Raw genomic sequence first — 27,916 nt, 5'->3', positions numbered from 1 at the left:
CCAACCAATGGCGAGGCAGGACACATTCCTTCCATGGGAGCAGCAAGGGGAAAACCAATCATAAAAATCCTTTTATTTTGCACCAGGGCTTTCAGCTGCATGGGAAACCAGGAAGTGGGATGCAGCCCTTCCCCAAAGAGTCCCCCTTTATTATGGCCCTATGTATTGATCTGCTGGTGGCAAGTGATTGATCTGCAACATAAATGACTGATTTTCTGTGTATGAGGAGGAAAAGCAATTTTTTATCTTTGTGTTTGTGTTGTGACAACCTCAGCTTTTGTGTTTTGTTACAGGACATTGACATGTACAAGTAGGGGCTCTGCCTGATGCCTCGTTGTGCTCCATTCTGTGACTGTCGGGCAGCCATTGGTGGAAGCCAGAGGAGAGCCTGACCAATGAAAGAGACAATAAGACAAAAGCATTTTGGGAAGGATGCCTTAAAGAAGCACCAGGAGCCTGTACAGTATAGTGGCAACCACACACCACTGCTAGTTATGACCTGTGTTAGCCTTGGCACTACAAGGGGTTGGTCGGGTGAGCAGTCGCAGAGCATTGGTTTATATGAATGTGATCCTAGGTGAGCGGTTTAAGGAGAAAGAAGAGCAGAGGTGGTTGTTCTAGAGCCCAACCATGTTGGAAGAGATTGCCCATAAGTGGTTCCCCACCCGAGTCCAAGTGACTGTGTTAGAGGCGCAGGAGCTGCACCCCAAGGGCAAGCATGGTACAAACGACACGTATACCATCATACAGTTGGGCAAGGAGAAATACTCCACGTCAGTGGTGGAAAAGACCCTCAGCCCCACCTGGAAGGAAGAGGCATCATTTGAGCTGCCAGGCCTAGTCCTGGAGGAGAATTCAGAGCAGTATCAGCTGCAGCTGACAGTTATGCACAGGTCTCTAGTTGGCCTTGATAAGTTCCTGGGGCAAGTTTGCATCAACCTGAACAATATGTTTGAGAAGAAGGAACATCGCACAACAGAGTGAGTTTGCCGTATACTATTTGCGTGGGGGGAACTGAATATCTTTTCTTCTATGATCTTCTTTAAACGCTTGCGGTGTATTTCCCTTGTGTGATGGGTTTTGGAAATGTTGCTGCTGCCGAGCGTGTAGAACTATATCGCTCAGATTTAATTTAGCTGATTATTCAGGGACGCAGGGTGTTGTAGTTTGCCAACATATGGCAGAGCAGACATTGCTCAAAAGCACAGACTGGTATTAAAACTGGCAAGCGCCCAGACTCCCACAAAATGTGAAACCCCATAGAATAGCTCTTGCCGGTGCTTGAGTCCTGCAGCTGTACCGTAGTATTTATTATAGTCATGTCCAGATTGTAACTTTGTTTTATGATAAGACAGAAATAAATACCTTTGTCATAAAATAATGGGCCCCTCACCCTGATTTTGTTTTCCCACACTACACAAATGTCCTTCCCTGCCCCACCCTCAGAGATCCCTATGAGCGGCCAGGAACACTAAAGGAATGTCCTACACTGGCCAGTGGAACAAAAGGTTCCTTCATATATTCCGGTGCTCTACAGGCAAATCTGGTTCATGATTGGTCTAAAAACAACAATAACATGAGCAGCGTTTGGTTTCTGAGGCCTGTGTTGCTTCTCCTTCCATCTTGTTATTGTAGTGACTTTCTTTCTAAACCTATTGTTTCATTTCACAGTTGTTTCATTGGGGACTGGGTGGCCCAGATTTACTAAAGAGTAGATTTGTGTTTTCTGACTCTTAGGGCAGAGACACACGATCAGATTCGGGGAGATTAGTCGCCCGGTGACAAAGCTCCTCTTCTTCGGGGCGACTAATCTCCCTGAACTTCCTTTCCGCCGGCTAGAATGTAAATCGCTGGTAGTATGGCACTCGGAGCACTTTGTTTTCCAAAGTCGCCCGAAGTTGCCTCATGAGGAAACTTCTGACGACTTCGGAAAATGAATCGTTCCGAATGCCATCCCACCGCCGATTTACATTCTAGCCGGCGGCAAGGCAGTTCTGGGAGATTAGTTGCCCTGAAGAAGAGGAGATTTGTGGCAGGGCGACTAATCTCACGAATCTCAGCATGTCTCTGCCCTCAAAGAACGTGGTATAAATTGAGGTTCTTCCAGCTTAGCTGACTTCTGCTATACTTTTTCAGGAGAGCAAAGAATATAAACAGCCAGACAGATACTGCTTTAATGGGTCATTTTATATAGACCATTATGTTCAGTTCTGTAGCTCCTGAACCCAGAGACCCTATAATTTAATATTTGTACATCTGACAAGACAATATCAGCTGGTTTTGGGATATGTGATGGCCAGCTCTGCTAGGTGTATGGTTTAATGCCTGACCTATAGAGACTGGGGACGTTTTGTGGAGGCCACATTGTTTTGTCTGGAGTCATCCTTCACGCAACCTTCGCTCCGCTTCTGATCTTCCCTCACTTCTGCCCATTCTCATCTACAAGACTTCTCTCGGGCTTCTGCTTTTCTCTGGAACTCTCTGCCACAAGCTGTCAGACTTTCTCCTTCCTTCCAAACTTTCAAGCGCTCCTTAAAGACCCACCTGTATAAAGAGGCTTATTCAATGTACCTTAATTAATCATTGCTGTATCATAAATCACAAAATTGTTTCTAAATCCTAATGTCTCAATTGTACCCTAACATTTAGTTTATAAACTCTAATTTGTAGGGCCCTCTAATCCTATTGTATCTGTAACCCTTGTTATCCACCATTTATTCCCTGTTTGTTATAACTAAGGTAGAGCACTGCGTATCTTGTTGGCGCTATATAAATAAATGATGATGATGATGTATTGTGTTAGGGTTGCACCAAATTTGCTATTTTGGAATTTGGCCAATTCCTGAATCTTTCATGAAGGATTTAGGCAAACTGATCATTTGCTCTCTGAGCTTCATTTGTATTTTTGCACCAAAATTTGCACAAAGGGGTTCAAAAGGACAACGCATGCAGCACAAGGAATTAAAATAATTTCCTTGATCATGTAACGAACACTTTGTGGAATCAGTTTGGCCGAATCTTGCTGAATAAGGCCAAATCCTGATCTGAATCCTTGATACAGTTCATCCCTACATTGTGCACACAGGAGATTTTGGCACAAGAATGCATACAAAATTTATAGAGCAAAGGATCTCTATTTGTTTTTGCTTTTTTTTGGGTAGTGGCACAGTAAGAACTACGTGTTCAGCACACTGAGAAAAATCATATTTCCTTGATTAGTTGATGAAAAATCATGATTTTAAGATTTGATTTCCCCCAGGCACATGGATTTGGCCGAATACAAATCCTGCTAAATAAGGCTGAATCTCAAACCAAATCCTTGACTTGGGGCACACGGCAAATTTCTGCAAATAAATACATATAAAACCTTAGGCTAGTGACACTCTATGCCAGAACTGGCCCATAAATATCTGCATTTACAGAAGAATTAGCCTCTTGAAGTGCACTCTGGGAATATACCTGTGGCACTAGCCTCATCCTTCAAAGGATTTTATCCTTTAGATAAAGGGGGTTAATCAGCAAAATCCGAATTTAAAAAAAGTCAGACTAAAATAGAATCCATGATTATTTATTATTAAAAAAAGCACCATTTAATCGGACTGTGGAAAATAATGACCCACATTTCACTGCTCAAAAAGACCTTTTTGTCATCTTGAAATTGGCAAGCACCTTTCTTTGCCAATAGCTATTCAATGTTAAACATCACCCAAAACGTAATCTTAGGGGGTTAATCAGCAAAATCCGAATTTAAAAAAAGTCAGACTAAACTAGAATCCACGATTATTTATTATTAAAAAAGCACGATTTAATCGGACTGTGGAAAAACTATAAAATCGAGCAAAAACCACAGATTTTTTCACGAATCGCCTGATTTCTTCTGGCTTTTTCCCGAAAGGCCTGAATTTTTGGGATTTTTTCCTGAAAAGTTGGATTTTACAGGCTAATTCCACTGCAGACCACAGAAACTTCCAAATAGGATGGGTGGATCTCCCATTGACTTATATACGGACAACCTCGGCAGGTCTGAGATGCCGGATTTTAGGATTTAACTTTTTACATCCTTGGGGTATAATAAATCTTGAATAATTCGAGTTTTTTTTCCACTAAGAATTTGGATTTTCTAGTAAAAAAAAGTTTTTAGCATTCAGACTTTAACAAATAACCCCCTTAAAGTTAAAATAAAATACATTCGTCATATGCAGTGTTTCAATTCTTCCAGACAAACACATTTTATCTTTACGATTACATTTCATAGTGGCATTTGGTTTGAAGAAAATGGCTACTGAGGAGCTTGCACTTCAATAAATGTGCCCATTGTGTGCTGTCTATTTTGTATGAATACTTTTGCCATCAGCAACACTCTTATTATGGACTGCACCTGCCCAATTCTTTATTATTTATTCTACTGATAATTTGTGAATTACAGGAAACTTTACAGATTTATGTAGTATTGGATTTAGATGTTGGTGGTCCAAGGTTTATTGAAAAGAAATCCGTGGCAGTTTTTATGCAACCTGTGGGTTCCCAAAGCCCCATAGTAGGCTGCACCTGGCCTAACCAATCAGTAGCCACTATCAGTTACATAGATATATATGTGTGTGTGTGTGTGTGTGTGTGTGTGTGTGTGAAATTATACAGAAATACATAACAGCCCTCCCTCAACTTTTAAAAATCTGTATTTTGTTTTAAAGAATGGATTTGTTCTTGAAAGTGCCCATTACATGCTTGTGGGTTTTATCAGCTCCTTGTCCGGAGGTATCGCACCTGTAATTATTTAACTAAAACTGTTGGAGCCTTTGAACGGGAACACAGCCTGGTCCACGCTAGAACATTGCCTTCGGAACCCTACTCGTTCTTTTCTGGAACAGGCTTGTGTGTTTTTTGAGGGCTCTCCAGCTATTTTGATGAAGTGTTTTTATGGGTAATGATTCCCAATTTTAATATATTTAATAGATTCCTTGTTCCAGCGCAGCTGTACTCTGTACTACAAAGAGTCACTGGTGCTCTACAAAAGAGAATTCTACTCCGTATTCAGTACAATCGCATGGAGGGTCGGGCTGTTTCTAGGTGTCGTGGGCTGTTTATTTCTAATTAAAATAAGGCCGGCCAACATGATGAAATTGAAAACAATGCTTCGGCCCCAAATATCGGATATTTAAAGGAATATTTAACGGGCAGCTTTTTTCATGGGCTACGAGTACTTCTGGAAATGAAGTGATTAATAAGTAGCATGCTTGCATTAAATTGTTCCAGTTTAATAAAATCCACTTCCATAAAAAATGTGGGTGATGATGGATATTTACCAATGCTGGATATTCCGCAGCCCTTAAATCCTGGAGTTTATTATGTATTAACCTAGAGACAGACTTTGCATCCACTACCATTGGGTAATGCACCGCCATTATTTTCAAAGGATCAGGCAGTTCATCTTACAAGTAATCACTTCCCCTTCTTGTTCTTATTTCCATTTGTTTTTTTCTGAGTCTCTACTAACCTTGTGAGTTTTACAGGGTGACTTTGTTTGACTTCTGATTATCAAAAACACAGCATAGGTATTAGATAAGGCATAAAAGAGAACTAAGAATTACACTTAATATACAAGACCTTTATGTTTTTTGGCATCTGTACCAGCCCAAGGCATCCAAAGCTCTTCAGACTCTTGGCACAAAGGAGGGGGTTATTTGCAGAACAGGAGCGGACAACACCAGCCCCCATGGCTGTCATTGCTTTCTACCTTGTCTTAATAAGTGACAGGGGTGTAACTATAGAGGAAGCAGACCCTGCGGCTGCAGGAGGCCCAGGAGGTATAGGGGTCCCATGAGGCCCTAACTCATATTCCTTTTCAATAAATATTGGTAAAACAGGTCAACCTCTAGACATTTTGGGGGCCTGAAATATACAGTGTGTGTGTGTTATATATATATATATATATATATATATATATATATATATATATATATATATATATATATATATATATAAAATTAGGGATGCACTGGATCCACTATTTTGGATTCGGCTGAACCCCCGAATCCTTCGCGGAAGATTCGGCCGAATACCGAACCAAATCCGAATCCTAATTTGCAAATTAGTGGTGGGAAGGGCAAAACATTTTTCACTTCCTGGTTTTGTGACAAAAAGTCACGCGATTTCCCTCCCCGCCCCTAATTTGCATATGCAAATTAGGATTCAGATTTGGCCGAATCCGTATCCTGCTGAAAAAGGCAGAATCCTGGCCGAATCCTGGATTCGGTGCATCCCTAATTATAATACAAAAGTCAGGATACAAGGCAAATTAACTCATAATCATATCACATGCCAAATTCTAATCTAGTGAATTCTGCATCAGAATTTAATAATCTGCCTGAAGCATCAGATGCGCCTTATTCCCCACCACTGGTGATTCCCCACAACCCCTAAGCTTTGTTTCTTGGCATCAGCAGATGCCCAGAGGACAATAAGCATGCGCAGTATGGCCGACACTCAAAAGATAGCATAACAAATCCCAAGATGGCGAGCTTCTGTGGACACTTGAACGATTAGAGCAGATGTCCCCAACCCTTTTTTTTTTTTTTTACTCGTGAGCCACATTAAAATGTAAAAAGAGTTGGGGAGCAACACAAGCATGAAAATAGTTCCAGGGAGGTGCCAACTAAGGGCTGTGATTGGCTATTTGGTAGCCCCTATGTGGATTGTCCACCTACATTCAGGCTCTGTTTGGCAGGACACCTGATTTTTATGTAGCCAAAACTTGTCTCCAAGTCTGGAATTCAAAAATAATCACCTGCTTTGAGGCCACTGGGAGCAACATCCAAGGGGTTAGTGAGGAACATGTTGTACCAAAGCCACTGGTTGGGGATCACCGGCCTAGAGCATTGATGTTATATAGGCCTTTAGTTTTGGCAGAACACATACAAATAGAATTTCATGGAGCAAAGTTTTGTAGGATATTACATGTATGTTGGGAGGATGATCTAACACAATATTTGTATGGCTACATCTACAGTATTCATCGGTTAATGCTGTATCTCTTAAAGGAGAAGAAAATGCTTCATGCACTTGGGGGTGCCTAATGTTAGGCACCCCCAAGTGATTGTATTGACTTACCTGAAACCCCGGATTGGTGCTCCTATCACCAGAAAACTGCACCGGCCCGGGGTTATACCAGTGAGCACCACGAAGCGAAATCATATGACGTCTAGACTATTGTAACTATCTTTTAATTAGCCTCCCCCTCCAGAGACTGTCAGCTCTCCAGTCCATAATGAACACTGCTGCCAGGCTCATACACCTCAGCAACCGCTCCTCCTCTGACAGTCTCTCTGCCAATCCCTACACTGGCTTCCTTACCTTTCAGAATAAAATTCAAACTGATGACCTGACATTCAAAGCACTTCATAACTCTGCCCACCCTACAGCTCTGAACTCATCTCTATATACTCACCCAACTGCTTACTACGCTCCTCTACTGACCCGCTCCTCAACTCTTCTCTCATTACCTCCTCACATGCTCACATTCAAGACTTTGCAAGGACTACACCCCTCCTCTGGAACTCTCTCCCCGGTCTTTCCGACTTTTCCCCAACCTTTCTGCTTTCAAAAGATCTCTTACAATGCACTTCTTTCGAGAAGCCTCCCCTCACTCTGCTTAATTACCAAACGCAACACCACATACAGTACCAAATCTCTCACTCACTTAATTCTGATCTTACCCACACTTATTCCCTTCCCTTTAGATTGTAAGCTCTTTTGCACAGGGCCTTCCTCACCTTTTGTACCGTATTGATTGTGATGTATGTAACTACATATGTTCTTTGTATGTAATTAATATGATTTAGTTGTATAATCACATTTACTTTACAGTTCTGTGAAATATGCTGGTGCTTTATAAATAAATGTTAATAATAATAATAATAATATAAGGCAGTGAAAAAATGTATTGTTGCCTCCATTATATTTAGTTTTTTTGCATTCAGTTTTTTTTTTTTTATTTCGTCTATAACATTTTTTTTATGGTCAAGTAGGAGGAACAGTGTTTCCAGCCATGTACCTCTGTGATTGTGAATTTGAAATTATAACACAAAAATAACACATACATATAACACAAACATAATGGATTCAATCCACCAAACTACTCCAAATTGATTGTAGGATGTCCCCCATAGGCTAAAACACCAATTTGGCAGGTTTTAGATGGCGAATAGTTGAATTTGAATTCTTAAAAGGAACAGTACATGATAAATTTCAGAATTCAAATTCGAAATTTTTTATGAATTCGAATCGAATTTGGACTATTCCCTAGTTGAATTACACTAAAATAAAGTCAAAAATTCAAATTCGAAATTCTAATTTCACTTCGACCCTTGATAAATCTGCCCCTTAGTTTCTACTTATCCTATTGGAAGAATAACTCTCTCCTGTCCAACAAGAAGGCATCATTGGGTTGAGAGAGGGTGGCTAAGAAGGCATTATTTGAAAAAGTGAAATAGAATAAAAAGATGACGCCCACTGTAAACAATTATGGGTTGGTGTCCGTATCCGTTTAAGAAATAAACTCTATTTTGCTTTCCCTTTCATTTATGGTGCAACTGAGGATGTTGATAATGTGCTGTTATAGAACAGAGGAATAGGCCGGGCCCTGTGAGTACTCGGACCTGCGGCTCAGCGTGAGTCTTCCATCAAGTAGAGAATGAAATAAAGAGGCTCTGGCAGCTTTCCAATAGCAGTAGCATTTGCTCTGAATAAATCTCTGATTTTCCAACCTGTAGACGTGGGCTGGGTGATGTTTGGGGGCAACAAAGAAGCTTTCATCTCATCAGCAGGAACAATATGAGTTATCAGACGTTACAGGGAGTCCCACAGCTTGGGCCAGCGGAGTTTCAGCAGTGACAGGTGCATCTTGTTGGCTTTGTAACGCCATCTTGTTGGCACATGTGGGGTACACGGAGACCTGCTGAGGTGCAAAAAGGCACAACCTCATTTGGAGACCCTGCAATAAGACACAAGGGAAAGATCTTGTGAGCCATCAAGTCCTAGGCATGTGTCCTTTTGTGGGGCACTCAGTGTTTTTGGCACAGGGGTCCTATCAAATTAATGTTTGAGCTGCAGGTTGGGAACTATCCTATTTTTTTGGACTGATAGGAGGTTGAAACAGAGGACGCAATAGTCGGACTCTTTTACATATTTAGCTCCTGACAATAATTAAGATAATTAACCTCTACTTTTGTCTACCTTAGATGGTACAAGCTGGAATCCAAACAGGGGAAGAGGAATAAGGAGAGAGGAGAACTAAAGGTCAACATACAGTTCATGAGGAATAATATGACGGCCAGTATGTTTGACTTGTCTGTAAAAGACAAAACTCGTTCTCCCTTTGCTCGTTTAAAGGACAAGATGAAAGGAAGGAAACCAGACGGCTCTGACACTTCATCTGCCATTATCCCCAGTACCAGCAACCTGCACTCAGGCCAAGATTCTGCTGGCAAAGAGATCCAAGTAAGGAACAAGCCAAAAAAGTCATTTCTTTTGGGCCCACAGCGTCTGTCTTCTGCCCATTCAATGTCAGATTTAATTGGGTCTCAGTCTTCAAAGATGAATGCTGCGGGTCTTCCTGTTAAACAGCCCCTTGACTCCATCAGTTCAACCGATGAGATTGGTGAGTAGTAGCTAAATCGATGCTATTTTGGAAGATCTTTAATCCAGTGCTACCAGGCTTTAAAGGTAAAGTTGCCATGCACAGGAATATCAGGGATTTTTCTGCAGGATCTCTGAGAACCTTTTTCAGACCCAATGTGCTTGGGATTGTCCAACCAATTGATAGCTAAACAAGCGAAGATTAGATATTGATTAGAGAATACGGTCCATACATGAGCCAACAATAGCAATCGAATCAGCACTGATATCTGCACTCGGATACCTTAATAGAGGTGTCTGAATTATTTTGTATATAATACAATTTATATGTTTCTATAAAACACAGACCCATACTGGAAAACCACAGACCACTGGACATGGAATATTTGGCAAATAATAAGATTCACCAATCACATTGGCTGCACTGAAAAGGCCTCAGCCAGTATTTTCTGTATTTTAAGGTTGTAGTCTGTATTAAACTCCCAGTCTAATACTTGAGTTCCTCTAGGGGGCTGACATTATTGACTTCCCTGGTTGAAACTAGAAAAAGCTAATCTGTAAACCAGGGTGTCCTCTGAAGGACTGATTATGTAGAGGGCTGCCAAGCCCAACCATATGAAGGAGCAAAGAGGATGAGGAGTGCACTAGACGAGCATATACAGTATAGACAACGATACTATTTAACTGGGCTGTTGTACTCGTCAGCTGGTTACTGTCTGGAAGAGCTTTTCCCATTGACACACATCCTTCTCAACAAATTAGGATATACAACGTTTTATGGGGCTTTGAACTTTTTGAAGGTAAAAGTGGCCATAGACGCAGAGATCCGCTCCGTTTCACGATGTCGCCAAACGAGCGGATCTCTCCCCGATGTACCCACATTGAGGTGGGCGATATCAGTCTGATCACAATGCATCCAAAATGGGTGGGACCGCATACATGCACAGATGTGGACGAGTGGATCTCTCCCCAATATGAAGTGGGCGATATCGAGCTGATCTGATCGTGAGCTCGAACGATGGGATCAGAATGGAAGCCAAATAGGAGGTCGGATCACGGGACTGCATCAACGAAAATCCAACGGGATTTTCTAACCTGCCGATCGGCATCTGCCCGACTTTCGGGCAAATATTGATTGGGAAATCCCGTCGGGGGCTCTACACATAGGGTTGCCACCTGGCCGGTATTTTACCGGCCTGGCTGGTAAAAATTATGGTTGATCCCAATTTTATTAATAGGGAAAAAAGATAAATATATAGGAAGGCCGGTATTTTTTTCCAGAAAAGGTGGCAACCTGCCTGATAAGCTGCCGAATTGGTCTGTTGGCAGCTTTTATTGGTCCGTGTATGGGGGGCCTTTAGTCATAACTAGGGTTGCCACCTGGCCGGTATTTTACTGGCCAATAAAAATGATAGTTGATCCAAATGTTATTAATAGGGAAAAAATATAAATATATAAGAAGGCCGGTATTTTTTTCCGGAAAAGGTGGCAACCCTAGTCATAACCATTGCTATTCTTTGAACTTTAATAAGGCAGTATTGTGCATTTCATCCTAGTGGTGACTTTTGTATGGGGGAAACAATGGTAACAAAATAAACGACAACAACTTGCGTGATGTTTTCTTTAAGATTTAGACCTCATGGTCTACTAGACTGGCCAGCATGGCCAAGTTATGCCCTACTTGACAGCATAGAAGTGGCCTGGGCCTGTAGTAGCACTATGAATGCTTCCATGAGCTCTTCTGCTGTTAAAGTATTCTCATCTAATTGTTTGTTACTGTTCCTATACCAGGAAGCATCAAGTCACCAAACAGGAGAACCATGAGTGTTGACACTTCTAAAGCAGAATCCAATCCTACCGGAAGTGACTGGACTATTGCAGGAAACACAGAGACAGACCCCAGTGTTAGTCCTACCCTCCCACAAAAGTTTGCCACCCTTCCCCGACAGTGGACCCCATATGTCGATAAGAACAACTCCTGGGAAACCGGTGGTCAGGCTGCTCCGGGAAACAGTTCTGTCGGGCTCTTCTCCAAATTTGGGGAAGGAAAGAAAGAGGTGAAGAAAAAGGACAAAATTAGTCTCTTTGGAAGAGTAACTGGAAAAAAGGAAGGAAAAAGGCAAAGTCAAGAGAACTTGGACTGGGGCTCTGATGTGAGGTCCCCAGACAGTGTGGCTCCACCAAAAGCCTCAGGCTTTGACTCCACAAACCCCTTTTTAACAAACTATAGGATGGGAAACCAGGCAACAGACCAACGGTAATAACCTCATTCCTTTGTCTTTATTTTCTGTTTCACCTTACTCACAGTCTAGAGCAGTGATCCCCAACCAGTAGCTCACGAGTAACATGTTGCTCCCCAACCCCTTGGATGTTGCTCCCAGTGGCCTCAAAGCAGGTGATTATTTTTGAATTCCAGGCTTGGAGGCAAATTGTGGTTTCATAAAAGCCAGGTGCACTGCCAAACAGAGTCTCAATGTAGATTGACAATCCACATAGGGGCTATCAAATGGCCAATCACAGCCCTTATTTGGCACCCCAAGAACATTTTTCATGCATGTGTTGCTCCCAAACTCCTTTTACTTCTGAATGTTGCTTGCGGGTTCAAAAGGTTGGGGATCCCTAGTCTAGAGGTGTTTAATTTGGTAACTTGACTTTGCCCCAGTGGAGTAACACATATTAATGTATCAGTTGACTATTTACTAGGGATGCACCAAATCCAGGATTTGGTTCGGGATTCAGCCAGGATTCAGCCTTTTCTGCAGGATTCGGCCGAATCCTTGTGTCTGGCCGAACAGTATCCGCATTTGCATATGTAAATTAGGGATGAGCTGGGATATCACGTGACTTTTTGTCACCAAACAAGGAAGTACATTTTTTTTCCCTTCTGGCCCCTAATTTGCATCTGCAATTTGTATATGCAAATTAGGATTCGGTTCGGTATTCAGACAAAGCTTTCACAAAGGATTCTGGGATTGAACAGAATCCCTAATACTGGATTCAGTGCATTCTTACTATTTACAAACATCTTGTTGACTGCTATAGGTGTTAGATCCAAGAATCTGTATACAAGTTTGTTATTTTGGTTTGTGTAGGCCAAAGCCAACATTACCATAACATTTTAATTGACTAATTATAAGGTGGCTGTATATGTTTATGAAGGGTCAGTTTTCACAGATTGTCTTGAGCTCCAGCTGAACTACCATTCATCTGCGTCTGTACAGAAAATTGTGTCTACCAGTGATTCCCACTGGCAGATATATGCTTTTTAAAGGAGAACTAAACCCTAAAAAATGAATATGGCTAAATATGTAATATTTTATATAGTGAACTTATTGCACGAGGCTAAAGTTTGAGCTTGTCAATAGCAGCAATGATCCAGGACTTCAAACTTGTCACAGGGGGTCACCATCTTGGAAAGTGTCTGTGACACTCACATGCTCAGTGGGCTCTGATTGGCTGTTGAGAAGCTAAGCTTAGGGCTCGTCACTAATTATCCAGCAGAAAATGAGCTTCCCTGGCTGTAATATAAGCTGATGCTACAGGTTTGCTGATTATTCAATTCTGATGCTAATTGCACTGGTTTCTGTGCTGCCATGTAGTAATTATGTGTATTAATTACTAATCAGCCTTATATTGTGACATTTCTATTCTATGTGTACTGTATATTGTGAGTGGGTCCCTAAGCTCAGTAAGTGACAGCAGCACAGAGCATGTGAATCAGTGAATCAGCAGAAAAGAAGATGGGGAGCTACTGGGGCATCTTTGGAGACACAGATCTTTACTGTTAAAGGGCTGCGGTTGCCTTGGGCTGGTACAGAAGCACAAAACATCATGTACAACATTTCTACCTATTTCTTTAGTTAGACTTTAGTTTTCCTTTAAGACGCTATAGGTGTCTACCTCCCTCAACCTTTGCTTACATGTATGTGGTTGGCCTAATCATGCAGAATATGGCAGGTTTTGCTTTCACAAGTTGGAAGTCCATAGAGAGTCACTAAACAACGTGTCCGGCTGTGGCTATGTGGCTGCCGCTGCTTTGAGCCCTCGTGTTTTTCTATGGGGGCATTTGTCAAAGACAGAAAAGCTGCTTCAACCAACTAATCAGCCAATGTGAAAATTTCTCAATTTACAGCCATCAGCAGGTGTGAAAGTAGAAACTGCCTTTAATTTGAAACTGTCGTCTGTACCACCACAGAGGACCCGGAAACCTTATTAACAAGGTAGTTGGAGATATGGAGTAAGTAATTAAGCAGGCCATGACAAATGGAGTTTGGCTAATTAAGGGCGTGACTACCACTGGCCACTGGCTTAGTAGACAAGTATTTGAGTTTGTATTTAATCACAATTTTAGATTCAGTGAAATGACTGCAGGTACCAATAGCATGTATAAGGTAACAACAATAATCCTTGGTGCTATGCAATTCAGCTCTCCTTCTGTGTTATTCTGTACAGGTATGGGACCTGGTATCCAGAATTCACGGGACCCGGGGCTTTCTGGATATTGGACCTTTCCATAATTTGGATCTTCATACCTTACGTCTACTAGAAAATCATATAAATATGAAATAAAGCCAATAGGCTGGTTTTGCTTCCAATAAGGATTAATTATATCTTAGTTGGGATCAAGTACAAGCTAATGTTTTATTATTATTATACAGAAAAAGGAAATCGTTTCTAAAAATTTTAATTATTTGGATAAAATGGAGTCTATGGGAGACAGCCTTTCTGTAATTCGGAGCTTTCTGGATGATGGTTTTCTGGATAACGGATCTCATACCTGTACTACTTCCCTTGAAGCAGAATCTATTAAAAGAGAACGGACACCTAAAAAGAACATGGCTATAGATAGAATTCAGTTCAGAATTCGGCTAGGATTCGGCCTTTTTCAGCAGGATTCAGATTTGGCCGAATCCTTGTGCCTGGCCAAACTGAATCCGCATCCTAATTTGCATATGTTAATTAGGGGCGAGTAGGGAAATCACATGAGTTCTCATCACAAAAGAAGAATTTTTTCCACGTTTTCATTTCCTGCCCCTAATTTTCATATGCAAATTAGGATATGGTTCAGTATTTGGCTGAATCCCAAAATGTGGATTTGGTGCATCCCTAATATATATATATATACTGTATATATAGATATAGATATAGATATAGTCAGATAGTCATTGACAGATCCAATATATCTCATCTCATATCTCATCTCTCATCTGCTTTTGCCTATCAAATAATTGATTCCAGTACAAACAAAATCTAATAAAATAACTGCCTTTTGCACAAATCCAGCATGTAGAGAGACGTGATGTCTGGTGAGTTTAATAGAGTGTAGCAGTTGGGTGTCAGATATTCATTGACAGTTAGATCCAATATATCTTATAGGGGGGCTTCTTTCCTAACAGATGTTAGATGTCACTCAAATAACTGATTCCAGTACAAACACAATCTAACAAAATTTGCACAAATCCTGCATGTAGAGAGACATGATGTCTGTTGAGTTTAATAGAGTGAGCTCTAATACATCTTCTAGGCAAAAGGAGCCCCCCTATAAGATATATAGTGAATATCTGACACCCAACTGCTGCATGAAGAGAGAATGAAGAGAAACAGATGCTGAGAGAGGAATAGTGAAGATAAACTTGATTATTTAAGAAACAATGCAGAATATGTAATTGATTATATTTAGCAAGTTTCTTATTTCAGTATGATGAAGCTCATATTACATTTTCATTTTCGCAATATTTCCCCTTGAATCATATTTTTGCAGGCAACAGTAGCACAGATGACGTCTCCAGTTGCTGCTAATCTACAGGTTCCTTCATTAAGCAGTCAGGGGATTATGGGAGTTGTAGTCCACAACAAATGTCTATACTTTACATGGATAGAGAGAGTAACAGAAGTGTTTCCTATAACAAGCTCAGTTGTTTTAACCATGCGGCATCTGTTACTCCCTACTGTCTATTCCACAGAGACACGTTATTATCATCCGCTGCTCGTAGCGAAACAGCTTTCATTTCACTGGGTAACAGTCACAATAATTCCTCAGCCTGTAATTAGTGCACTTCCAAGTCTATTTGTAACCTGCACATTAGACAATAATGAGACCGAACCACTATACTAATAGGGAACAGGCGTTCATTGCTGAGACGAATCCACAGAGCCCACAGTCCCCTTGGAAACAAACCGCCCAACCAGACGCACGTGAAAGCACTCGATTAGCGACCGCCAAGTGCAAAGACTCGTTTTCACTGTTGTTATTAGGGATGTCGCGGACTGTTCGCCGGCGAACTTGTTCGCGCGAACATCGGCTGTTCGCGTCCGCCGCAAGTTCGCGAACGTCGCGCGACGTTCGCCAATAGGCGTTCGCGTCAAAATCGTTCGACCATTCGACCATTCGATCGCTAAAATCGAAGGATTTTCGTTCGAATCGAACGATCGAAGCCATTGGATTGAATGAAATCATTCGATCGAATGGCTTCGATCGTTCGATTCGAACGAAAATCGTTCGATCGAACGATTAAAATCCTTCGATCGTTCGAATCGAACGATTTTCGGATGTTCGAAGTTCGCGAACTGTTCGCGAACTGTTCGCAATTTTTGCCGGTGTTCGCGAACGGCGTTCGCGAACACATTATCGGCGGTTCGCTACATCCCTAGTTGTTATTGAGTAAAAAAATAAAGTTTTTGTTGTTTGTTTTGCTTCTGACAATATGTGAGGTCTTTCACATTGGTTAAGTAAGAGGCGGCATAATAAAAAATACTAGTTCATAAAATAAATAATAATAATACAGGTTATCCGGAAACCCGTTATCAAGAAAGCTCCGGATTATGGGAAGGCCGTCTCCCATAGACTCCAGTTTAATCCAATTATCCAGATTTTCAAAATTGATTTCCTTTTTCTGAGTTATAATAAAACAGTTGCTTGTACTTGATCCCAACTAAGATATAATTAATCCTTATTGGAAGCAGAATCAGCCTATTGGGTTTATTTCATGTTTATATGATTTTATAGTAGACTCTAAGGGGTGGTTCACCTTCAAGTTAATTTTTAGTTATAAAATGGGTAATTCTAAGCAATTTTTCAATTGGTCTTCCTTATTTATTTTTTATATTTTTTAATTATTTGCCTTCTGAATCTTTCCAGCTTTCAAATGGGGGTCATTGACCCCATCTAATACTTTTTATTACTCATCTTTCTATTCAAGTCCTCTGCTATAAATATTCCAATCTCTTATTCAAATCAAGGCATGGTTGCTAGGGTAATTTGGACCCTAGCAACCAGATGGCTGAAATTGCAAACCGGAGAGCTGTTGAATAAAAATAACTCAAAAAACACAATTAATAAAAAATGAAAACCAATTGCAAATTGTCTCAGAATATCCCTCTCTACATCATAATAAAAGTTAATTCAAAGATGAACAACCCCTTCCTTTAAGGTAAGTAGATCCAAATAGCAGAGATCAAAAATTGTGAGTTATTTCTCCAAAAATAATGACCAAAATATAGTTGAAAGTTCAATCCATTTATTGGGACATACAGGAGAAGCCCTGACGCGTTTCGTGCCTGTTGGGGGCACTTAGTCACAGCCTATGATTAAGTACCCCAACAGGCACAAAATGCAACAGGCTTTCTCCTGTATGTCCCAATAAATGGATTGAACTTTCAACTATATTTTGGTCATTATTTTTGGAGAAATAACAATTTTTGATCTTTTTGATCTCTGCTATGTATTATGCCCCCATGGACTGGGGTGAACTGTGAGTTTATCTCTTCCGCTTTATTATTATTTTCATTATATTTATCATTGCACATTGATTTATAGTCATACCTGTAATAAATAGTCATTTATGAATAAAACAATAGCAAGTCACCCACCCAATGTTATTCTGTATCTGTAGTGAGTGTATCATTGCTGTATCTTTAACAGCATCTAAACGATTGTCTCTCTCTGTATATTCTCTACTATACATTAGTTCACACATTACGTTCTCATCTAGTGAAGCCCTCGGAACAGCACAAATGGGGAGAATGGGACGAGGAGCCGAACACCATCAGCTCAGATCACAGGTAAGTGAGCAGTTTGGCAACGTAGTGTGTGTGTCTTACTGAGAATGAGGGGCGCTGTGAGTGGAAGCACCCCATTATTAATCAGGGAAGCTTGAGTCTGATTCTTGTGTCCATGGGAAAGTGACTTTAACAAAAAATTTGATTCTAATCTCTGCAAGTGCTTCATACATCAGAGCCAATCCAGTAGCGGCCGATGGCACAGCTTTATCATCACTTTGTCACTTCTTTACTGCATTGGCTTCTTCTCTGTGACTTCCATCCCATCTCTCTGTTACTTCCTGTTACTTCCTGTCTGTAAAGTTTACTCCTTTGCTTTCACTGCTTTACTGCCGCTATGTCTTCATCTCTTTTTCCTTCTTTTCCTTCATCTTTCTTCTTCTGCCATTGCATCTATATTACTTCTTGAGCATCTTTACTGTTTCCTTGCAGTCCCTTGTATCTTCTCTGGTATCTTTCCCTTTCTGTTTTTGTCTCTTCCATCATATTACCTTCCTCTGCCACTTTATTCCTGTATTTAAAGGTGGCCATCAATGTGGTGCGTGTATGGTGGGAGACGAGCCGACCCGACCGATATTGGCAGAAGACTTGGATATTGGTCGGCTCGTGAGGCGGAAAATTTTGATGTGGAGCCTTTGAAGGAACCTGAACATCGGCCATTGTTAGTGCTGATTCATCAGATACAGATAGAATTCTGTTGTTTCTCCTTGTATATCTGATGATTCAGCTCTTGTGTATTGAAACAAACGACTCTTGGAAACATCTTTTCCAGGAAAGATCGTAAATGTAACGTCTATGGCCACCGTCAGTCCTCTCCTGTCTCTTTCACTCTTGTTTCCTTCCATCTCTGCCTCACTTTGTCTTGTTTGCTTCCTTGTCTCTGCTTCCTTCTTGTTCTTTGTATCCTCTCTGTTCCTCCCTTGTATTTCCTTCCTGTCTGTCTCTTTCTCCTTCTGTCTTTCTATATCATATTCTTCATGTCTCTTTCACTCTGTCTCTTTTTCCTTCTGTATTTCTATATCATATTCTTGACGTCTGTTTTACTCTGTCTCTTTTTCCTTCTGTCTTTCTATATCATATTCTTCATGTCTCTTTCACTCTGTCTCTTTCTCCTTCTGTCTTTCTATATCATATTCTTCATGTCTCTTTCACTCTGTCTCTTTCTCCTTCTGTCTTTCTATATCATATTCTTCATGTCTCTTTCACTCTGTCTCTTTTTCCTTCCGTCTTTCTATATCATATTCTTGACGTCTGTTTAACTCTGTCTCTTTTTCCTTCTGTCTTTCATTATCATATTCTTCATGTCTCTTTCACTCTCTCTATTTAACTCTACTTCTGTCTCGGTCAATATTTTTCCTTCTTGTTACTGGCTTTCTGTGCCATTTCCTTCTTTCTCTCTGTCTCCATTATATTTTTTCTCTTCTTTGGCTCCCATTTATATTGTGTTTGTGTCTGTTTTACGCCACCGCACTTTATCTGCTCCTTCCTCTCTTGTTTTTCCATCACATTGTTGCCTCCTGCTCTTTTATCCTGAGTAGGAATTTCACCTAAAGCAGCCACATTCCAGCCCTAACACTCCCCAAACATTCCAGTGTCTCGTTTATAGTCTGTCCATCCTAATTCCCTCCTTTTCACACCTGTACAATAATCTAATTGTGTATTTGATGTGACTGTAACACACATCAAGCGATGCCAATGTATCGGGCAGTCCATTCCATGGTGCAGCACCTGCTAATCTGAATGCCTATTTGGCTCTCCCTCAGTCCTAATTAGAACTTGGAACGGTGCGGAAGATCCTGGAGGCGCAAGAGAAATAATGTAATGGGAAAAGGCCTCAATTTAGTTTATTTTATCTTTCATTGTGCTCCTTCCAACTCCCCAGCAATTATTGCTGCCATACCTACATCTGCATTTTAGATTTTTTAGCCTCGCAAAACAGAACAAGTGACGTAACAATGGAAAAAAGAGAAACGTGGAATCAGTAGTGAAATATTTTGACTTAATACGTATATCTGTATGTAGCTCCATGCTGGTGTATAAAGGACAAGGTACAGTATATCTGTCTGTTAAAGTACTTAAAGGGGGTCTATTGTCCTAAGATAACTCCTTTATTCTCTAACTCTCCCCAAACACAGACACAATGTGGCCTTTGTCAGTTCTGTCTACTCACTCTGAAAAACTGTCAGCCATAAATGATCGTTTCTCTTACACAGAGGCTTATTCCTGAAGGCCGAGCTGGAAAAATAGTTTTGAGTTTCTGCAGAGCTTAAAGGAAAAAGAGAAAAGAAAATGGAAAATGTAGAATTCTGAATAAAGTCAGTTTTATTCAACAGAACCAGTCCTAGTTTTCTGCTAGATGTTTGCACTTGTTTACTGAGTCAAGTACAAAAATTAGATGTAATTACCATTTATAACTTTAGTTTGTTCATCATTGCAGGGACCACTAAGTGTTCTGTTACATTTTTTAGCTATGTGGGTGAAAATTAGCAACTGTATTGGTAAATCTCATGTGTTGTAAATGCATTTTACTGGCTACAATATTCTATCTGTGCTGAAATAATCGTAATCGTTTGTACAGACTATGAGCAAATTTAGGGACTGTTCCTGCTGAATTGTGCTTAGTACAGGGAATACCTATGCTGCCATAGTTTTATGGGATCTCTCTGTACAGACTATGAGCAAACTTAGGGGACTGTTCCTGCTGAATTGTGCTTAGTACAGGGAATACCTATACTGCGATAGTTTTATGGGATCTCTCTATACAGACTATGAGCAAACTTAGGGGCTGTTCCTGCTGAATTGTGCTTAGTACAGGGAATACCTATGCTGCCATAGTTTTATGGGATCTCTCTGTACAGACTATGAGCAAACTTAGGGGACTGTTCCTGCTGAATTGTGCTTAGTACAGGGAATACCTATACTGCCATAGTTTTATGGGATCTCTCTGTACAGACTATGAACAAACTTAGGGACTGTTCCTGCTGAATTGTGCTTAGTACAGGGAATACCTATACTGCGATAGTTTTATGGGATCTCTCTGTACAGACTATGAGCAAACTTAGGGACTGTTCCTGCTGAATTGTGCTTAGTACAGGGAATACCTATGCTGCCATAGTTTTATGGGATCTCTCTGTACAGACTATGAGCAAACTTAGGGACTGTTCCTGCTGAATTGTGCTTAGTACAGGGAATACCTATACTGCGATAGTTTTATGGGATCTCTCTATACAGACTATGAGCAAACTTAGGGGACTGTTCCTGCTGAATTGTGCTTAGTACAGGGAATACCTATGCTGCCGTAGTTTTATGGGGTCTCTCTGTACAGACTATGAGCAAATTTAGGGACTGTTCCTGCTGGATTGTGCTTAGTACAGAGGAATACCTATGCTGCCATAGTTTTATGGGATCTCTCTGTACAGACTATGAGCAAACTTAGGGGGCTGTTCCTGCTGAATTGTGCTTAGTACAGGGAATACCTATGCTGCCATAGTTTTATGGGATCTCTCTGTACAGACTATGAGCAAACTTAGGGACTGTTCCTGCTGAATTGTGCTTAGTACAGGGAATACCTATGCTGCCATAGTTTTATGGGATTTCTCTGTACAGACTATGAGCAAACTAAGGGACTGTTCCTGCTGAATTGTGCTTAGTACAGGGAATACCTATGCTGCCATAGTTTTATGGGATTTCTCTGTACAGACTATGAGCAAACTTAGGGACTGTTCCTGCTGAATTGATGGACTATCCATCCCTTTAATGAACACAGATCATTCTCTGGGTCACAAGGTTGTGCCTCCCGACTTCTTGTGGGTGAGCTTCTACAGTTTATATAAAAGCTGAGGTTATAACCTGGGACACAATGTCAGCCGAGCTTAGGCAAGAATAGAAGTTCCAATAACCCCATTACAAATGAGAAAATATGTTTTCTTCTTAATATTTTTAGTAGAACAAATGCAGAGGCCATATACAAAGTGGAATGTATAGTTGCCCTTTAAACGAGCCATTGTGTGCCGACTGTCATCATTTTGTACCGCGCCTCAGAAACTGACAGTGCCATACTGACAATCTGCGGTGGGGACCAATTAGGTAAATAAATGTGTCCTTGTGCCGCGCTATCCGTGTGAATCATCACTTTTAATTGGTCCTTCTGCTCATGGAAACTTTAACCACCTGCAGCTTTTAATGATGTGAAGTGTAAATAGAGAGAAGGCTTGAGAGGGAGGCTTGAGAGGGAGCAGCTCTGATATCTGGACTTTCTGTATGGGAGGCGCTTCCCTGGGCCTCCTGATTTATTTCTCCCCATAAACAACTGCAACTTGGGCTCATTAGGAAAGATTTACTTCACCTCTGCTCCTCTCACTTCCCTTCTTCTGCTCCCAGATGGTGCGTTTATTAGAGATAAAGACTCTGATTTAGCTACTTGATATCTTATATATACTGTGTTATATATATAGTGAATAAAGTACCCCCTCTTGTAAAATATAAGGATATTATAAGTTACAGAGGAGTTTCATGACCATATAAAAGTACGAGGCCGAAGGCCGAGTGTTTTTATACAGGTCATGGAACTCCATAGTAACTTCTAATATCCTCATATTTTACAACTGGGGGTACTTTATTTATTATAATACACACATTTCAGTGAGTCGTGACAGAAATTACATCAGAACTCACCGTTTATAACTGATGACATCAGAACTCACCGTTTATAAGGATATAATTTACAGGATATTCATGGCTTTTGTGTATTATACTGTGTTATATATACTGTGGTCATTATGGGAACATTCACAAGCTCTTTAAGCAAATGCTGCAGCAAAGTGGCCCTAAACAAACATATTTGCTACTTCTTATTTGCCCACCATATTCTATACAGATGTAACTTAGTTGCAGCCAAAATAGGCCCAAATGGCTCCCCTCCAGCTCACTGAATAATGACTGTCTATGCAGCTACAGATTTCCAGGCCGGGCCTGCTGGCAACCTTGTGTGAACTTAAAGGGGAACTATAGCGAAAATTTAAATTTAATATAAGCTTCATCATAGTGAAATAAGAAACTTTCTAAATACAATCAATTAAATATTCTGCATTGTTTCTGAAATAATCAAGTTTATCTTCACTATTCCTCTCTCAGCATCTGTTTCTCTTCATTCTCTCTTCATGCAGCAGTTGGGTGTCAGAAATTCACTGACAGTTACATCCAATATATCTTATAGGGGGGCTCCTTTTGCCTAGAAGATGTATTAGAGCTTCATTTTTATAACAATGGTATTGAGTTGTTAGGCTCACTGCTCTTAGACACCACATAAAGGTTTGTATAAAGGAGAAAGACAGGCAATTGTAATAAGGATAAACGGACACAATCAGAGCCGGTTAGCGTTCAGAGGGCATGGGGCCAATTTATTACACACCTTCCAATTGCACCTTTAGGTGCTAAATACTGTACCTGTACTTACCTGTCTGGACATTAGGGACAGTTCACCAAAGAAGGCACAATTTGAAAACTGCCACATAGTGCTAGTATAGAGGGGCGTAAGGAAACTTAGGGCGACTGTTTATGGCATTTTAATAGGGCTCCCAGTCCTGCACCTATTAATTCCATATAAACCTTGTAGTCTCAGATCTGATTTTGCCATTTTAACTGCCAGTTGATCCAGAGGAAGGCAAAAAACCCCACCTGAAGTCTCTCCAATTTGCCTCAGAGGGGGAAAAAATTCCTTCCTGACTCCAAAATGGCAATGGGACCAGTCCCTGGATCAACTTGTACTATGAGCTATCTCCCATATCCCTGTATTCCCTCACTTGCTAAACACCATCCAACCCCTTCTTATACCTATCTAATGTATCAGCCTGTACCCCTGATTCACTTCCCAGCTCTCCCTGTAACACCCCTTTCCCTCCTCTAATCTCATTGGCTCCCTCCTGTCTGCTGGGAGGAGCTACTGGTGAATAAAGCATCCGACCCTTCCTTGTACCTATCTAATGTATCAGCCTGTACCCCTGATTCAGGGAGACAATTCCACATCTTCACAGCTCTCACTGTAACAAACCCCTTCCCAATATTTAGGCGGAACCTCTTTTCTTCTAATCGGAATGGGTGATCTTGTGTCAGCTGGAAAGACCTACTGGTAAATAAATCATTAGAGAGATTATTATATGATCCCCTTATATATTTATACATAGTTATCATATCACCCCTTAAGCGCCTCTTCTCCAGAGTGAACATCCCCAATTTGGCCAGTCTTTCCTCATAGCTAAGATTTTCCCTTTACCAACTTAGTTGCCCTTCTCTGTCCCCTCTCTAATACAATAATGTCCTGTTTGAGTGATGGAGACCAAAACTGTACGGCATATTCTAGATGGGGCCTTACCAGTGGAAGAATGACCAGCCCCCTTCCCATGAATCTCTGCCCCTTTTAATATGAATTTAATTGTGAGCTGCCTCTTTAAATAGTGAAATGATGTAGTTAAAGCTGAAGGACGGGAGGAACAACATCCCTGCAGTATATTTAAAACAAACATCATGGGGTTCAGAATTATTTTTTGCAGGTGGGCCTGTGAGAGAGGTGTAAAGGACACTTCTTCATTAACTCAATTCCCATATTCATTTAAAACTCCATTATACCTGGACTTGTCAATAAAAGCCCCTTTTTTTCCTGATTCACCATTTATTGCCAGTATGGGTCATTTAATCACATCTCCCAATTGTTCCAGCTCTGGTGACCCCCATTGAGGACAGGCCTTGCTGTAAGTGTTTCTATACAACCTACACATGACCATATTCTCTTTATAATACTGAACAATAATGAACTCCCCAAACAATGCAATTACACGGCATTAGAACCTGATAATGGGCAGGATAATGAAGGGGAGAATGGCTGCAATTATGTGCTGATATATGGCATTCTCCATAGAGCTCATTTACACCGTGAAACACTGCATTCCTGGTCAGTGTCATGGAATATACTCAAGAATAAGAGATAATTAATGATGCGTTCCTACACATCTCTGTTCTGTGCTTTATTAAAATAAAGCTATATATTTATGTACGTGGGATCAGCAATATAACAGAAACATAGGCTAAAAAAAGGCTCTAATATTGAAGTCAGTAAATTGCTGTTGAAAAACAACTACAAGTATGGGATCTGTTATCTGGAAATCTCCAAATTACTGAAAGGCTTTCTCCCATAGACTCCATTTTATCCAAATAATCCAAATTTTTAAAAATGATTTTCTTTTTCTGTGTAATAATAAAACACAAGCTTGTACTTGATCCCAACTAAGATATAATTAATGAATCCTTATTGGAAGCAAACCCAGCCTATTGGGTTTATTTACTGTTTACATGATATTCTAGTAGACTTAAATTATGGAGATCCAAATTAAAGAAAGATCCATTATCTGGAAAAACCCAGGTCCTGAGCATTCTGAATAACAGACCCGATACATTTACTATATTTACCGTCCAATATCAATGTCTTTAAAATTAGAACATTTCTGTTGTAGCCACCTCAGTCCATATAGTCACACTTTATCCTTTGTTCTTCAACCAGCTTTATGGCCACCACCCGCCTATACAGGGACTGAGAAAACAGAGAGTAATCCTACCAAGGTTATGTTGAAAAAACACTAAAAACTGATAGTCAGACTTACAGGAACGGATAACTATCAGGGCTAAGCCTAAGAGCACAATAATTCTGCAGTTTGCCAAGTTTTTCCCTACAAAGTGTTGCCAAAGAGCATGAGACTATGGCTATGCGCTATGATAATACAATACATACACAAAACTTGTAACTGTTGCTCAGGTTGCATGTGTGTCTTTTGAAACATAATCAAATGCAAAGAAGAACAACAGAACTTTGGTTTGCACTCATTAGTTCTCCTTTAATCTTCTCTCCCGTTTGGATTATGTTTGAAGAAATCGAGAGAAAGTCTGGACTTCCTGGTACAATGTTATCCATGGCCGTGGATCTATGATAGTATGGACAGACAGACAGACTGTTGGGAGTAACTGGGTCCAGTAGACCTTTTAGGTGACAAGGCACATATTATAGTGGACAGAGGTCTTTCTGAATATTGTTTCTATGTTTTGCTAAGCTATCTGCCCCCAAACACGTTGCTAAATACAATGTTTCATTGTGAGGAGGGTAAATGTTCAAGCCTTTCCCATCACCAGGTCATACTACATGGGGTAAAGCAGTGACTCCTGAAACCTTTGCTACAGGCCAAGATTCCTATAGCAACCAATCGGCTACAGGTATATGGTTTCCTGCATTTCATTGGTTACCATGGGTAACTAGACCTAGGCATACCTTGTGCCTTTTATTATATTACCCAATCAGGCAACCCTAAAGTCAAAGAGAGACCCAATGGGTGTTTGTGCTACGGATGGCAGTTCAGAGGCAACAAAACATCCCATGATGGGGAATTCTTCATAGTTTCCATGTCTGATTTTTTTATTTTCCCTGTTTTAACTTTGCCAGTCACCCTCTGATGTTTACTTTGTAGGAGATGGGCCCTTTTGGCGGTGCGGGGCTTTACAGTCGCCTTACTCGCAACGAGGTGGAGCGGGAACTTTCCAAGCACAAGGAGCTTCTGAAGAGGAAGGACGGTCACATTCGAGAACTTGAGAATTACATTGATGACTTGTTGGTGCGGGTAATGGAGGAGACACCCAGCATCCTGCGTGTGCCTTACATACCCTCCAAAAAAGCTGGAAAACTCGCCCGGAGATAATAAGTATCTGCCTACATCTCACTTTGTTACTTTTAACCCAGAATGGTCTACCCTACAGCCAAGACCAAAAGGTCTCCTCTCTGTCTGTTTCTGATTGGCCAGTCACCCAGTCCGAAACCTGCCTACAGAGACGGTGACTGGTCTCTAGGAGTTTTAATAATTAAAAGTGAAGTTATGATCTTATGATACTTTGGCAAAATGAAGTCTAAGATAATGGTGCTTTAAAGACTATTGACTACACCAGCAGACGTAACATTTTGTGCCATTTCTGTGTGTGTGTGAATGAGATGCACTTCCATCTAATTTAAATAATTTTATTAAGAACAAAGTGTATAGACGACTATAAGAGTTTTCACATAACAATATTACATATACCCCACCCCCACAATAGTGAACTATTCCCTGCGATAGGGTGGCCATAGACGCACAGATAATATTGTACAAAATTAATTTTCATCCGATATTCGTTGCGTGTATGGTGGAAAAAGAGCCGACCGATATCGGCAGAAGACTTGGATATCGGTCGGCTCGTCGATCGGGCTGGACGGAAAATTTTGATCGGGTGCCTTTGAAGGAACCCAAACATCGGCCATTGTTAGTGCTGAATCGTCAGATACAGGTAGAATTCTATTGTTTCTTCCCGTATATCTGACCATTCAGCTCTACACGTGTGTATTGAAACGAACGATCTTTTTTGGAAACATCTTTTCCAAGAAAGATCGTAATTGTTACGTCTATGGCCGCCTTAAGTGGTCTGGCTAGCAATAGAAAACCAAAATGATTGTATTGTGCTCAGCCTTTCCCCAATAACATTAGACTTATTCAGCTGACCATGGCCTGTCTAGTCGCACAGCTTTAAATATATACAGACTTAAACATTAGTGATTGGCAAAAAGAGAAGCAGCAGCAGCAGACTAGTCCTCTAGACAGCCGGACTCGAAAATAATATGCTTGTGTTTCCTATGGAGTTGGCTATGTGTTCTAGAGAATGATAGTGAGCTCTTTCTACTTGTGATGTCTTCTGAAGGCGGCCATTTCTGCTTGGTGTGGCTTCTGAATATTGGCGTTTCTATTTGTCGTTATCCATATCTACTTACTGTCGCTTCTGGAGTGAGCCCTTTCTGCTCGGTATTGCCTCTTAACAGTGTTTCTCTTATATTCCCCAGAAGTTGTAATACGCAGTTCAGCTTCACTCTATATGAATATGAGCTATGTTTCATCTGCTTTCAGATTCTGAACCCTTTTATAGTATTGAACACAGCAAAATGGAAACCTGAGGCCATCTAAAGTTGGGGAATAAATTGGCAATTTGGTTACGGTTATACAGATAAAGCAAATGTCCTATGAGAAACATTATTTTAGGGCAAAGATATCAAAGCTGCAGGAACATTCAGCTATTAGGAACCTGCACAACAGACTTGACTTGTAGTTCATAGCAGCTGACACTTGTTTTATGGCAATAGTTTTCTGACCAACACCTCTAAATTCTC

At 40.7% G+C, this 27,916-nt stretch overlaps 1 protein-coding gene across 1 annotated transcript; it reads left to right on the top strand.

The window, feature by feature from the left end:
- Positions 1-94: 94 nt before the first annotated feature.
- On the top strand, positions 95-26,857 carry rab11fip2.S (RAB11 family interacting protein 2 (class I) S homeolog). The gene is made up of 5 exons (XM_018227248.2): positions 95-980; positions 9,237-9,655; positions 11,425-11,890; positions 17,601-17,694; positions 26,199-26,857. The coding sequence occupies exons 1-5, from the start codon at positions 631-633 to the stop codon at positions 26,424-26,426; spliced, it is 1,557 nt and encodes a 518-aa protein (XP_018082737.1). The 5' UTR covers positions 95-630; the 3' UTR covers positions 26,427-26,857.
- Positions 26,858-27,916: the final 1,059 nt, after the last annotated feature.

The sequence above is a fragment of the Xenopus laevis genome, chromosome 7S (assembly GCF_017654675.1).
Source record: "Xenopus laevis strain J_2021 chromosome 7S, Xenopus_laevis_v10.1, whole genome shotgun sequence".
Taxonomy (NCBI): domain Eukaryota; kingdom Metazoa; phylum Chordata; class Amphibia; order Anura; family Pipidae; genus Xenopus; species Xenopus laevis.
Note: the sequence above shows the minus strand (reverse complement) of the source record. Positions and strands in the feature narration are given on the sequence as shown.

Coding starts and splice junctions, on each gene's coding strand:
- rab11fip2.S (XM_018227248.2), top strand. CDS start 631: ATGTTGGAAGAGATTGCCCATAAGTGGTTCCCCACCCGAGTCCAAGTG. Junction 981..9,236: donor AAGGAACATCGCACAACAGA/GTGAGTTTGCCG, acceptor TGTCTACCTTAG/ATGGTACAAGCTGGAATCCA. Junction 9,656..11,424: donor CAGTTCAACCGATGAGATTG/GTGAGTAGTAGC, acceptor TTCCTATACCAG/GAAGCATCAAGTCACCAAAC.